Source organism: Pelophylax lessonae, assembly GCF_965119305.1.
Source record: "Pelophylax lessonae genome assembly, chromosome: 2".
Classification (NCBI taxonomy): Eukaryota; Metazoa; Chordata; class Amphibia; order Anura; family Ranidae; genus Pelophylax; species Pelophylax lessonae.
In genome coordinates this window covers 630,847,264-630,862,067 of record NC_138769.1, presented here as the reverse complement: position 1 = coordinate 630,862,067, position 14,804 = coordinate 630,847,264, and the positions used below count along the sequence as shown (strand labels likewise).

The following is a 14,804-nucleotide window of genomic DNA, read 5'->3' as shown; positions in this document are numbered from 1 at the left end:
AAAGAAAAATACCTATGAAGTATCTTCCTGAATCTGAGCTTTTTTTATTAATTTAAAGCATTGCATATACAGTAGTGAGATCACAGGTAAATTCTGGGCACATTTTGCATCAAAAGATACTTACCTATAGGGGTCATGACAAATGTACTCTTATATAATAGATGTAAATTAAAAAATGGTTGTAGTAGACGTAATAGATGTAAATCTTAGATGTTCCTTCTGTTTTTGGTGTAAGACAGAATCTCATGGTTGGGAACATTTCATTTCCTAGACCAGGGATCCTCAAACTACGGCCCTCCAGCTGTTGCGGAACTACACAATCCATGAGGCATTGTAAAACTCTGACATTCACAGACATGACTAGGCATGAGGGGAATTGTAGTTCCTGAACAACTAGAGGGCCATAGTTTGAATTTCCCTGTCCTAGATGTTTTTTCTGTTGGTGTAGGACAGCATTTCAGGACTGGTTAGTTTCCTGGCTGTGTGCAATAAACTGCAGTCTCAGTAAAGAGCTTTAACCTTTCTGAGGGCAGTTTTCTTCAGGGCTTTGCCAATAAACCAATACTGGTTACGGTAACTGCAATACATTCCCCATCTAGAGACTCAAATATATTTATTCATTGTTTTAGGGAAGCCACAGAAGCCATATTTCACTGCAGAGGGAAATAAAGTGAGATGTATATCAGAGGGGTTCCCTGCTCCTGAGGTCCGATGGGAATTAAAAAGCCCATGTCAAAACGGGTAAGAATATACGTTGACAAGACATAGACATGATTTAGAACACTTTAAACTGTGCCATCAATACTGCAATCAAATTGAAGGCAAATATTATGTGTAATAACACTCTAACACATACATTGAATGAGCATTGCATTGCCTATAACCTGCTGCCCACACAGCCAGCATCACATTCTTAGGTGTTATCACTTGGTTCCAGGCTACAGATCTGGCTGTCAGTGCCACCCTATGTTGATCTCTCTGTGGCAGCTGGTGAATTCTCATCAGTGAAATAGTGTACTGTGTGTACTTACACTTTGCCTACTCTGGATTTGCAAGTGTACACCAAGAACCAGTTGCTAAAAGAGTAGAGTACTGCTTTGCCCTTCTGTTCTAAGGACTGGCACTCTAGGTAAACCTCTCCACCACCAATCCCAGCTTGCCTGTGCAGGTATGACACTAAGCTTGTAAGTTGATTGGGGCAGAAAATATAATTCCAGACCTGTTTGTGAAAGTCTTAGATGCTGCCTGCAGTTTTCTTTTAATTCATTTAATTTGTGGTTAGGTTTCATGTAACAGAAATGACTTCATGCACTGCTTCTCTGCTGAGATTTATGTGACCTACACTGTGGTAGAGTATGCATGCAGTTACAATTGCGTGATTCCAGAAGCTATTTTGTCTATTAAAGAGGAAGTAAAGTCTTCCCTGCATAATAAATGCATAATGTGCTAGTATGCATCACATCCCACCACATTATGGGACACTTACCTCCAAACGAAGCTCACGTGGTCCCCACTGGCAGCCGCATCCATCTTTGGCCGTCTTCCTTTCCAGCTGTATTACTGGCCGGAGCCATGTGACGTCACTCGTATGCGCGCGGGTGCCACCGGTCACGGCACAGAGCTTTGAAGAAACGGCACGGGCAAACGGTGCAAGTTTAGGAGATATTTACAGTACCTATAGGTAGGCCTTATTATAGGCTTACATATAGGTACAAGTTATAAAGGTGGGTTAACAACCACTTTAACAAAGAAACTTGAGACGTTGAATGACCCAACAGGGCTAACAAATTTAAAAAAAATGAAGGAAGAACTAAATAAAAGGCAATTAAAAATAAATGCTAAAATTAGGAATATGCAACAAACATGTTATTGGTTGGTTAAAAAAGGTGAATTTGCCTTCAACCACTTCAGCTTAATGACCAGGCCTTTTTTTGTGATTTGGCACTGCGTTGCTTTAACTGAGCATTGCATGGTCGTTCAACGTTTTACCCAAATAAGATTGATGTCCTTTTTTTCCTAAAAATAGAGCTTTTGTTTGCAAGTCATTTGATCACCTCTGCGTTTTTTATAATTTTGAAAAAAACAAAAACCAAAAAAAAAAACAATAGTTATTACTTTCTGCTATAAAACACATCCAATAAAAAATTTAAAAAATCTCATAATATCAGTTTAGGCCAATTTGTATTCTGCTACATATTTTTGGTAAAATAAATCCCAAAAAGCGTATATTGATTGGTTTCCGCAAAACTTATAGCATTTACAAACTATGGTATAGATTTGTGGACTTTTTTTTTTTTTTATTAGTAGTGGCGGTGATCAGTGATTTTAAGCAGGACTGCTGACAAATCTGACACTATAGTGATACTTTTTGGGGACCAGTGACCCCAATACAGTGATCAGTGTTAAAATAAAATGCACTGTTACTGTAAAAATTACACTGGCAGGGAAGGGGTTAACATCAGGGGCAATCAAAGGGTTAAATGTGCTCCTAGGGAGTGCTTTATAACTGTGGGGGGAATTGACTGACTGCAGGAAGAGAGAGATCTGTGTTCCGGATTAGTAGGAACACAAGATCTCTCTCTTCCTGTCTGACAGAATGACAGTCTGCCTTGTTTACATAAGCTGACCACCTTTCTGTCATTCTGAATGATCACGGGTGGCTGGTGGCCATCATGGCCGCCAGACCCACTGATTGGCTCCTGCTGTGTCCATTTACAAAATCACTTACAGGTACGTGATTTTGTGCTTAAGGGCTGCCCTGCCACAGTAAATGTACAAGGGTGCGTGCCTTACATGGTTATTGTACAAACCTAAAGGGTAACTCCACTTTTATGGGAAAGAAATAGCAAATAAAAGAATAATAATATAGCGTATACAATTGCGCCACAAGTCATATTGTAATTGAGTGTTATTAAAAACGACCTTTCCTTTTCAATCTGCAGCTCTGTAATTTTCTGTAAAGTTCAATGCAATATGACTTAAGAAAAAATGTGTAGTGCCGAAAACAAATAAACAACAATGAAATGTGAATACTTTGTTATAAACGGACAACAATAAATTAAGTCAAAAAAAAGTGCTAAAGTGAAAAAAAAAATTATATATTTAAGTCCAATCTTGAATAAAAATCAACAATACAAAAAAATAGAGTGAAAAATATACAGTATCTTACAAAAGTGAGTACACCCCTCACATTTTTGTAAATATTTTATTATATCTTTTCATGTGACAACATCGAAGAAATCACACTTTGCTACAATGTAAAGTAGTGAGTGTACAGCTTGTATAACAGTGTAAATTTGCATTTTCACTTAGGGATGTACTCACTTTTGTTGCCAGTGGTTTAGACATTAATGGCTGTGTGTTGAGTGATTTTGAGGGGACAGGAAATTTACACTGTTATACAAGCTGTACACTCACTACTTTACATTGTAGCAAAGTGTAATCTCTTCAGTGTGTCACATGAAAAGATATAATAAAATATTTACAAAAATGTGTACTTACTTTTGTGAGATACTGTAGATTTAAATGCACAGTTCCATGATAGGATCAGCAATATAAACGTATTGGTGAAAGCACAAAGTTCAGTGCAAAGATGTGCACAAAGAATTGGTGGCGACTTGAAAAGTGAAGAAGCGATCCAGTACAGTGCTCCGGAATCATCCACCGCACCCCTATGAAATGGACACTCACCAGAAAAGCAGGCTGCCCTTACAGCAGCAAACACGCACTCAGTGTAGATCCACCATCTTTTTTGTGGAAGGCTGTTCCACGACTCGCACCATCCAGATGTAGCTGTGGTAAATAAAGCTCACCGGGAGCCAGATGAAGTCTCCATAGTATAGTATTTATTGGATTTGTATGTTAACATCCAAAATAAAATGAATCATAAAACTATAAGACAATGGGTGCCACTACTGACCCAATATTGGATAGTGACCTGATCTCAGCTCCGGTGTCTCCTGACTGACGCGTTTCGTCCAATAGAACGTTATCAAGCACTTTTTTTGGACTTTATTTCAAGGTGTTATCCATTTATAACACTATTCTTATTTCATCGTTGTTCATTTACTTCTGGGGCTATACACTTTTTCTTAAGATTATTTATAAGTTTGGTTTTCTACTTATCTGTGTCAGCTGCTGCCCCACCACATCGCAGAGATACACCTTTTTTTCCAATGCAATATGGCCACCTGGAGGTGTTCTGTACACAGAATGTGTACAGAACGTCCCCTAGAAACCTCATTTCCTGCTTGTGTGATTGGCTCGCTGATTTTCCCAGAAGTCTGCACTAAGATACAAGTCAGATTTTTGGCACCCCCTGCACCAAAAATTTCATTTTTGGTGAGATACTCCCAATAGGAAATATTATGTAAACGGATGTAGATCCTGAATATTCCCTAATTAGAGCCCTGATTCTACAGCAGCTGGTTGATAATTATGAAACCACTCCCATAAGACTCAATGAGCACAGGGGCACAGAGAAACAAACAGGGATTTCTTCTGAATACCAAAAGGTAGGAATCTGCAACAAAGTTTGTTAAAAATCCTTGCAATGTACACCCAGGGGGAATGTTTTTTTCTCAACAAAAGTGGAGTTACGCTTTAAATGAATGCAGAGCCATATCAAAATTCAGGAACAGGATCACATATAACAAAAATAGCTTACTCCTCCAGATGCCATCCTAGAAAAATATAAAATAAAAACATAAAAAGTAACAAAAACATGGACTTTGTGTATGCTTTCCATCATTCAGTAATAAACAATGGCCCAGTAACCGCTTGCCGACCGCCACCAGCAGATATACTGTGGCGGGGCGGTTCAGCTGTGCATAATCACGTAGATCTACGTGATTATGTGCACGTGGTTTCGACGCCACAGGCACAGCGGAAGCTAGACCGCTCAGTCGCCACCAGCCTCCCGCAATCCTCAGCTAGAATGACAGAAGACCTGCCTGCCTATGTAAACAAAGCAGGCGGGTCTTCTGTCAGAGAGGCCGGGAAAGATTGTGTGATTCAGTTAAGCTGAATCACCAATCTCTCCCTGCCTCTGTCCAACCCACCCCCCCACACAGTTAGTAAGCACTATTAGGCATACACCTAAGCCCTTGATCACCCCCAGTGTTAACCCCTTCCCTGCCAGTATCATTTATATAGTAACAGTGCATATTATTTAGCACTGATTACTGTATTAATGTCACTGGTCCCCAAAAAGTGTCAAAAATGTCAGTTAAGTGTCTGATCTGTCCGCCGCAATGTCGCAGTCCTGCTAAAAATCGCTGATCGCCATCATTATAATAAAAATAAATAAATAAGTCCAAAAATCTATCCCGTAGTTTGTAAACGCTATAACTTTTGCGCAAACCAATTAAAATATGCTTTTTGGGATTTTTTTTTTTGCCAAAAATATGTAGCAGAATACAAATTGGCCTAAACAGATTTTAAAAATTCGATTTTTAAAGTTTTTTTTATTGGGAATATTTTATAGCAGAAAGTAAAATATATTGCTTTTTTTTTTTTTTTTCCATAATTGTCGCTTTTTTTCTGTTTATAGCGCAAAATCTAAAAACCGCAGAGGTGATCAAATCCCAACAAAAGAAAGCTCTATTTGTGGGGAAAAAAAAGGACATCAGATGTATATGGGTACAGCGTCACACAACCGCGTAATTATCAGTTAAAGCAACATAGTGCTGAATCGCAAAAAATGGCCTGGTCATTAAGAGGGTAAAACCTTTCGGAGTTAAAGTGGTTAAAGATGTTAGTAGGGTTTCTATAAGACAGTGCTCAAAAATGTTGCCATCTCCTCCATACATTGCTAGATTTTTTACAATGACAAAGATGCCTGCTTTTAGTAAAAATAGACCCATTTCAGCCTCCAACTCGTTTATACTTTTTGCTGTTCTGGTTCTCGTTAATGCAGGTGTAATAGAGATGAAGGCTTGGTGTCATCGTTCGAGACAGATACCTACAGAATTATGCGAGTTCAGCATGAAGTAGAAGCCAGATGTCTTATGGGTCACAATGATAAATGCTGTGCTACTAATGCATATGGTATAGAGTGTGCTCAACTACACACAATAGGTAATATGAATAATAGACTACATGTGTATATGACAGAGGGGGCTTTGGATGAACATGGGAATGTGACCTTAATAAGCTTTCAACCCTTCAGATGTAAGATGAAGTTTCTTGTAACACCTCATGCTGGCCATATTCACCACAAAAAAAAGTGAATGCTTACCTCTCCTGCCACCCACACATCAGTGAAATCCCCAGATAAATTCTTCTGAAACCAACACTTCTGGAGATTTTGCTCTGCAGTTTCCTCCACAGTTCTCAGTGTATTTTCCAGCTAATGTGTCCTATAGGGAAGTAGGGGTTAGCAGGAGGAACCACAGCACATTGCAGGGAAACTTAGGAGGGTGTGTTTTGTTGCTGGTAAAAGTGCTTTCCTTCTAAAGCCTCGTACACACGCACCGATTGTTGGCCGTGAATTTTCGGCCAACGTCCGATCGGCTGATTGTCGGCTTGTTAGTATGATGCTTCCGACAACCGACCGACTTTTCGGGCGAACAAAATCTGGTGTGCATGCTATAAAATTTTTGTTGGCTGTCACCAGAGCGGCCGATTGTTCTTCAGTCGGTACAGATTTCGGCAGACAAAAATGTGATGAGCAAGACTGGGCATGCTCAGAAAAGAGAAAACAAACGAAAAGTAAACCAGAACATGACATCACTTCTGCAGTTGGTTGGTGTTGGCCAACAAAATTTGTGTGCAGTCTAGAGCACATTTCAACCAACACAACAACACTGGACAAAAAACGGCCGATTGGTCGGCCAACAATCGGTGCGTATGTACGAGGCTTTAGTATCCAAATGTAGCATGACAAGTTGCATTACACCTCCTGCATTCTGCCGTCACTTTTACGTGTAGTAAAGTAAACAGGTTCACTTTCCATTTTTTAATATATTTATTTTCAAGATCTTACACCTGGACAAAGCCAGCCTGAAATTCTTGTTAAAATTGGAGATCCCATTGTTATACGGTGCTGGGCTATCTACGATACGTACAAGTATAGGGTTACTGGTTTCACAAGCCAAACTCAGGTAAACATTTTTTTTTTGTTTTTGTTTTTTTTTTTACAAAAAAGATTTATTAGGTTTTTAAGAAAGCGAGAAAACATCTAGGTAATCAGGTTATACAACATGAACCTATGTAGCAGTGTACAGTTACAAAATCAGCGAAACATGGATATCAATAGGAATGTCATTATAATAGGGTTGTGGCATCCATTCGGGCACCCCAAGTGGGAACATATTGCGCCTGAGGATGGAAGCCACTCCCTTCAAGTTAGTAATCCAGGTAACTTCTAACTGGAAAGATAAGACTGGAGCAATACATTTGAGTAAAGTAGAATGTTGGACATAGGGACGGGAGAGAAGCATAGAAAGAAAAAGGAAAGAAAGGAAAAAAAAAAGGGGGGGGGAGTGGGAGTTAGCGATAGCTTGTTAACGGTGTCAGTTGGGAAAGTGTGAAAGAAGTGTCTAGTTGTGCATTTTTCTGAAGTTGCAATAAGAGATGATTTAGTTCGTAGTATTCTTCAGATTTGTAAAAGAATCAGTATATCGGAAGTGGTCCCAGGTAAACATTTTCATTTTACATTATCAATATTGTTGTTATTGTAACTTAGCTAGATGTTTTGTTTAGGATACGTGATATTAAGACTCGATCCACACTAGCGCGACTTGTCAGGCGACTTGTCAGCCTGACAAGTCACGCTCCCTCGCGGTCCATTGACTGCTACAGGACCCGTTCTAATAGGAGCGACACAAGTCACTCTGACTTAGAAAAAGGGTCCTGTACTACTTAGAATCCATAGACTTCCATTATGTGAAGTCCATGCAAGTCGCTCCAAAGTCGTGGTGCATGGCAATGCACAAGTCGCCCCCGAATTAGTACAGAGTCGTGTCGCATTAGTCCGAACCGACTCTAAGGCTCCGTTCACATCTAGGCATTTTGGGGCGTTTTTGGGGAGTTTTTCTGCTCTAGGATCAGTTCTCAAAATGCCCAACAAGACAAATCCTATTCATTTCAATGGCCCCTGTTCACATCTGAGCGTTTTGACGCTGTAAGCAAAACGCCCAACGCTCAAAAAAGTACATGAGCTTCTTTTTGGGCATATTCCAGGCGTTTTCCATTGGTTTCTATTCAATCTAAAAACGCCTACACAAAAAACGCCTGTAAAAACGCCTGTAAATCGCGGTAAAAATCGGGGTAAAAATCGCGGTAAAAAAACGCCCGAAAACGCTACGCTCAGGTGTGAATGTAGCCTCAAAGGGCAAAGAGAAAAGAAAAAAAAAAAGTGTGGTGTATTTTCAGTGAGTGCATATTTTGACCTAGGCTAGTGTCACTGTTATTTGCGACTACTTGCAAGCACATGTTACTGATGTTGTTATGATTAGGTGTGACATCCCCCTTATTATTCTAGTTTTTATTTTTTGATAACTTTTTACATCTTAACAAACTATCTGTTCCATGCTTTTTTTTTTTAAAAATGTATGTCTCTTTAAAAATTCGGCAAGTACCTGTTGATTCTGACAGAAGTTATGCTGGCCATACACTAGCCAAAATATCGGACAAACTCATTTTCGAAAAATAAAAAAATTGGCCATGCTAGCAGACGATCGGGCCATCATGTAATGACCAAATTTCGAAAGATAAATCGTTCAATGGACATAAATTAATCCATTTTTTGTTCAGTTTGTCACATATGCCTAGTGCAAACAGGTCGGCCGAGAAACACATTAACCTTTCAATTTATCGTTCGTTTATCGCTCGGCCGGCAGATTTTCAAAACCGTTCCTTCGATTTTTCGGCTCTGAAAAGTTGAAAACGATTTTCTATTTGTGCCCATTAACTGGATGAAAAACGGACGATCGGACCAAATGACAGATTTTCAAACTATTTTTCGGCAGGTGTATGGCCAGCATTAGACAGACATCACTGCACTTTCCAAGGCCTGAAGCCTAGTACAAACAAGCTGAATGTCGGGCGGTATTGGCCAGTTCAATGGCTGAGAGCGCTGACCCGAGGGTTCTGGTGGGGGGGGGCGTCCCCCGGGCGTCCCCCTATTAGAACACAATAGCACAGCAGAAGAGATTGCTTTTGCTGGGTTGAAGAAAAAAAAATCCACTAGTGTGTACTAGGCTTAAGAAGCCCTGCACTCACAGTATGCCTTCAGTCTTCCGAGCTGAGTAATGCTGTGCATCATTCAATCTGGAAGACTGAGGACATCTTATGTTTAACTGTGGGGAAAAGCCCAACGTTAAGCTTTAAGCCTGGGTTCACACTAGTGCATGCGGAACACCGCATGTGATTCACACAGAAATCGCACTGCATTCCTGTGCACATCACATGCAATGTCTGTGCGTTACGATTTGAGAGATACAGTGGGTACGGAAAGTATTCAGACCCCCTCAAATTTTTCACTCTTTGTTATATTGCAGCCATTTGCTAAAATCATTTAAGTTCATTCTTCTTCCTCATGAATGTACACATAGCACCCCATACTGACAGAAAAACACAGAATTGTTGACATTGTTGCAGATTTATTAAAAAAGAAAAACTGAAATATCACATGGTCCTAAGTATTCAGACCCTTTGCTCAGTATTTAGTAGAAGCCCCCTTTTGATCTAATACAGCCAGGAGTCTTTTTGGGAAAGATGCAACAAGTCTTTCACACCTGGATTTGGGGATCCTCTGCCATTCCTCCTTGCAGATCCTCTCCAGTTCTGTCAGGTTGGATGCTAAACGTTGGTGGACAGCCATTTTTAGGTCTCTCCAGAGATGCTCAATTGGGTTTAAGTCAGGGCTCTGGCTGGGCCATTCAAGAACAGTCACGGAGTTGTTGTGAAGCCACTCCTTCGTTATTTTAGCTGTGTGCTTAGGGTCATTGTCTTGTTGGAAGGTAAACCTTCGGCCCAGTCTGAGGTCCAGAGCACTCTGGAGAAGGTTTTTGTCCAGGATATCCCTGTACTTGGCCGCATTCATCTTTCCCTCGATTGCAACCAGTCGTCCTGTCCCTGCAGCTGAAAAACACCCCCACAGCATGATGCTGCCACCACCATGCTTCACTGTTGGGACTGTATTGGACAGGTGATGAGCAGTGCCTGGTTTTCTCCACACATACCGCTTAGAATTAAGGCCAAAAAGTTCTATTTTGGTCTCATCAGACCAGAGAATCTTATTTCTCACCATCTTGGAGTCCTTTAGGTGTTTTTTAGCAAACTCCATGCGGGCTTTCATGTGTCTTACACAGAAGAGAGGCTTCCGTCGGGCCACTCTGCCATAAAGCCCCGACTGGTGGAGGGCTGCAGTGATGGTTGACTTTCTAGAACTTTTTCCCATCTCCTGACTGCATCTCTGGAGCTCAGCCACAGTGATATTTGGGTTCTTCTTTACCTCTCTCACCAAGGCTCTTCTCCCCCGATAGCTCAGTTTGGCCGGACGGCCAGCTCTAGGAAGGGTTCTGGTCGTCCCAAACGTCTTCCATTTGAGGATTATGGAGGCCACTGTGCTCTTAGGAACCTTAAGTGCAGCAGAAATCTTTTTGTAACCTTGGCCAGATCTGTGCCTTGCCACAATTCTGTCTCTGAGCTCTTCAGGCAGTTCCTTTTGACCTCATGATTCTCATTTGCTCTGACATGCATTGTGATCTGGAAGGTCTTATATAGACAGGTGTGTGGCTTTCCTAATCAAGTCCAATCAGTATAATCAAACAAAGCTGGACTCAAATGAAGGTGTAGAACCATCTCAAGGATGATCAGAAGAAATGGAAAGCACCTGAGTTAAATATATGAGTGTCACAGCAAAGGGTCTGAATATTTAGGACCATGTGATATTTCAGTTTTTCTTTTTTAATAAATCTGCAACAATGTCAACAATTCTGTGTTTTTCTGTCAGTATGGGGTGCTATGTGTACATTCATGAGGAAGAAGAATGAACTTAAATGATTTTAGCAAATGGCTGCAATATAACAAAGAGTGAAAAATTTATGGGGGTCTGAATACTTTCCGTACCCACTGTACATTTTGTATGGCTAAAATTGCATTCTGCACTAAAATGGTGCAGGACCCTTTTTTTCCCCCTGCACCTGAATCGCATTGCATGGGTGTTCAGACCCATGCGATGTGATTCTGCCAATCTAAGACCCCGTTCACACTGGGGCGACGCTACTTGCCGGGGCGACCTCACAGGTCGCGGTGCGCAGCTCGCACCGCAACCGCGGAGCGGCCGGCACAGACTTCATATCATTGAAGTCAATGCAGGTCGCTTCAGGTCGCCCCAAAGAAGCTCCGGACCCTTTTTCTAAGTCGGAGCGACTTGTGTCGCTCCTATTAGAACGGGTCCACAGCTTCTCTATGGCAGGCGACCTACGGCCACCTGTCAGGCGACCAGGTCGCCTGACAGGTCGCCCCAGTGTGAACGGGGTCTTATTGTGTTTTGTGATCTGTTTTGGGGTGTTGTTAATCTAACATTGACACCCACAGCAGATCGCATAGATGCCGCGTGATTGCTATGCAGTGCGATACAATGTGGGGAAATGCAGCGAATCTTGTGTATTTCCCGCATCGTACCAGTCTGTACCAGGGTTCAAAGGTAAGTTCACCTATTCCAGCCTATGCAGTCAAGGGGCCTCAATATATATTAAAAATCTGTGCAGCTTTGTAAAATTATAATTCTTTTTATTGTTGTACCTGTAGGCCATTTGGGTACCTTCAGAAGCCTTCCAAAAAACTCCAAGTTAGCAACCCCCACGTCCTGACTTGTGAAAACCATTGGATGCTCACTCCCAGAATTGCAGGAGTAAAAACCAACAGAGCAAAGCTCAGGAACAGATTTAGAAATTAAATATTATTGGTTACAGCCTGTACCCAGGCCTGGACTGAGAATAAAATTCAGCCCTGGAAATAATTTCATACCAGCCTCACAGCAACAGCATAACGTCATTATTTTCTTGTTCATAAAAGGGAAAACCATGCAATTTAAAGCACATTTGAAGAGTGTATTATATATATACATACATACATATACACACACACACATGAGTAGTGAAAAGAGCCATTTGAGTAAAAAACACAAATACTGGTACCAACATCCCATTAATATTTAGGGCAGGAGACTAGTTCCCCAACTAACAAGTCTCCAAAGGAATGAAGTGGGACTTTCTGGGTACCTTTAAACATGTGGGTATACTCGACAGGTATAAAAATATACATTTTATTTAACACCTCATTGAGTTAAAATTGACAATTGAAATGCATATTCAACAGATATTTACCCAAACAAAGACAAACAGATATGGCCAAACACGACTAGATATCTTATTACAGACAAAAAAAATATGTATACATTCGAAAGGCATAGCAACATAAAACCTTCCAAAGTAAAGTCTACACAGTCCCCAACATGTTTTGGAGGTAATACAGATCAAAAACGAAGGGATTTCCAGTCACTACCACTTACCAACCAGCCAGCAACCAGCCAAATTAACCTGTCTAACAGTATGCGTTAAAAACAGGGGTTTAGTTGCACACATTTGCAAATACATTGGTAAGCTGCAGGCCGCGCCAAGGCACCCTGATATCTGCAGTCCCTAACTCTACCTTTAAAGATTCTCCACAATGGGAGCACATGCATTCTGATGAGATAGATGGAGGACAGGTGACTGGAGGGAGCCCACCCCTCCTTAAAGGCGCAGGGTCACACTGAACACCCAGCACATAGCACAATGGCAGCGAAGGTGTCAGTGCGTTGCGTAATAACCTGCTTCTTCAGGAGGATGGTTGTTGTAGTCACTCTAAGGGATATAACAGTAAGATATAAGTATAAATACATAAGCACACCTATTATATACATAAGCACACCTATTATATTTATATAAGTATAAATACATAAGCACACCTATCATATACATAGAAAAAACATGCAGGTAATGCTACGGGCATGGTACAGGACATGCAGGGGCTGCCGGCATGGCACAGGAGATACAGGGGCTGCAGGCATGGTATAGGAGAGGCAGAGGCAGTGGGCATGGTACGGGAAATGCAGGGGCTGCAGAGAGGTTACCGATTTGTGAGGCGCCTTACATTTAAAAATGATGCTGCCCGGCGCCATCACTTCACTGCGCATGCGCCACCTGCCCGAGAATGGCCGAGCGTGTACGGCCTTTCCCGAGTGGCAGCAGCTCATGCTCAGTTGACATGTCGGGCTGGCCGCAGCCATTTTTTTACGAGTACCACTGCCCTTCAAGCAGCCCCAGGGCAGGGGGACTTACCAGCCAAACGTTAAATTTCCCGGTAGGCCAGTCCGGCCCTGTCTGTAGCTACTCCTCTCTTATTCCCATTTATTTTCTTTAGTTTTTAATGGATCCTTATAGAGTCTCAGCTTTTCTGCCCTGACTTGCAACTACTTAACTTATGACATGGAAAGTAAGTGGGAAAAAAATGAATAATCATTGTACACACCTACCTGAAAAAATTGAGGGAAAGAAAAAAATGTATGTTACCAAAATGTCTGTTGGAGCTATGACTACAGCAAGTGATTGACCATGAAATATGTCTTTTTCTGTACAGATGCAATGGAATTTAGTAAAATGCTACAAAAATGATAAAGACATGATACAAGTGTTATTTGCATCAACTGCAGAGATGATAGGAGGAAGCAACACCACGATATCCTGCTCATCAAACCTTCATGAGAACAAGACCGTGCCATTAACAATATTCGGTAGGAATAAGGACTATTTCAGGATAATATTTTCAATGGAATTGGCCCAGAAGCCTCTGACTGTACAAAACAATGTAGCCGCACTGTCTCTGGAGTTAAATGAGGCTGTGGTTGTATCAGAAAGTATCTGCTTACCACACGAACTCTGGTCAGCTAAAAAAAATTCCTAATTGGTAGTATACTAATGGTGGCCATACACTATACAGTACAAAATACAGTTCTTTAGACAATTTGATCGTTTTTCGACCAGTTAATGGGCACATATTGGTAATCGGTTGTGAAATTTTTGAGCCAAAAAACCAAGTTTGGAAACCGAACAAACGATAAATTGAAAGGTTAATGTGTTTCTCGTCCTAACTGTTTGCACTAGGTACATGTGAACAAACAAACAAAAAATTGATTCATTTATGTCTATTGAACAATTTATTGTTCATTACACGATGACACGTTTGTCTGCTCTCACGGCCGAAATTAGTTTGAACGATTTTTCGTATAGTGTTTGGCTTGCATAAGGCTTTAATGCTCGTTAAGTCCAAGGGGAATACTTGTGCTGGCCATACACTAGCCGAAAAGTTGTTTGAAAATCTGTCATTTGGTCCATTTGCTTGTTTTTTTGTCCAGTTAATGGGCACAAATAGAAAATCGGTTTTAACTTTTCAGAGCTGAAAAGTCGAAGGAACAGTTTAGAAAATTCTGCCAAACTAATTATAAATTGAAAGGTTAATGTGTTTCTCGCCCAAACTGTATGCACTAGGCATTTGTGACAAAATTCGTCATTACATGATGGCAAAATCATTTGTTCTCACGACCAAGTGTTCGTTATTTGAAAACGAGTTGGAATGATTTTTCGGCAGTGTATGGCCAGCATTACCTTAGGCTGGTCTTACATGGGTCGATTTTCGGAAGAATTTTCTTTAGAAAACCTTATCTAAGAATTTTCGTTCGAATTTCACACCATTAGTTGGCCACAGCAATGGGCGATTTTCGTGCGGTCATCAAATTTGAGTAATCGGGCATG

At 41.0% G+C, this 14,804-nt stretch overlaps 1 protein-coding gene across 1 annotated transcript in view; it reads left to right on the top strand.

Moving 5' to 3' along the window:
• FLT3 (fms related receptor tyrosine kinase 3) overlaps window positions 1–14,804 on the top strand; it is a gene marked incomplete at its 3' end in the record, with an annotated part of 140,654 nt that overhangs the window by 61,997 nt on the left and 63,853 nt on the right. The window contains 4 exon segments of the mRNA XM_082248175.1: window positions 630–741; window positions 5,918–6,078; window positions 6,979–7,103; window positions 13,633–13,786. Of these exon segments, the coding sequence (XP_082104301.1) occupies window positions 630–741; window positions 5,918–6,078; window positions 6,979–7,103; window positions 13,633–13,786 (552 nt within the window).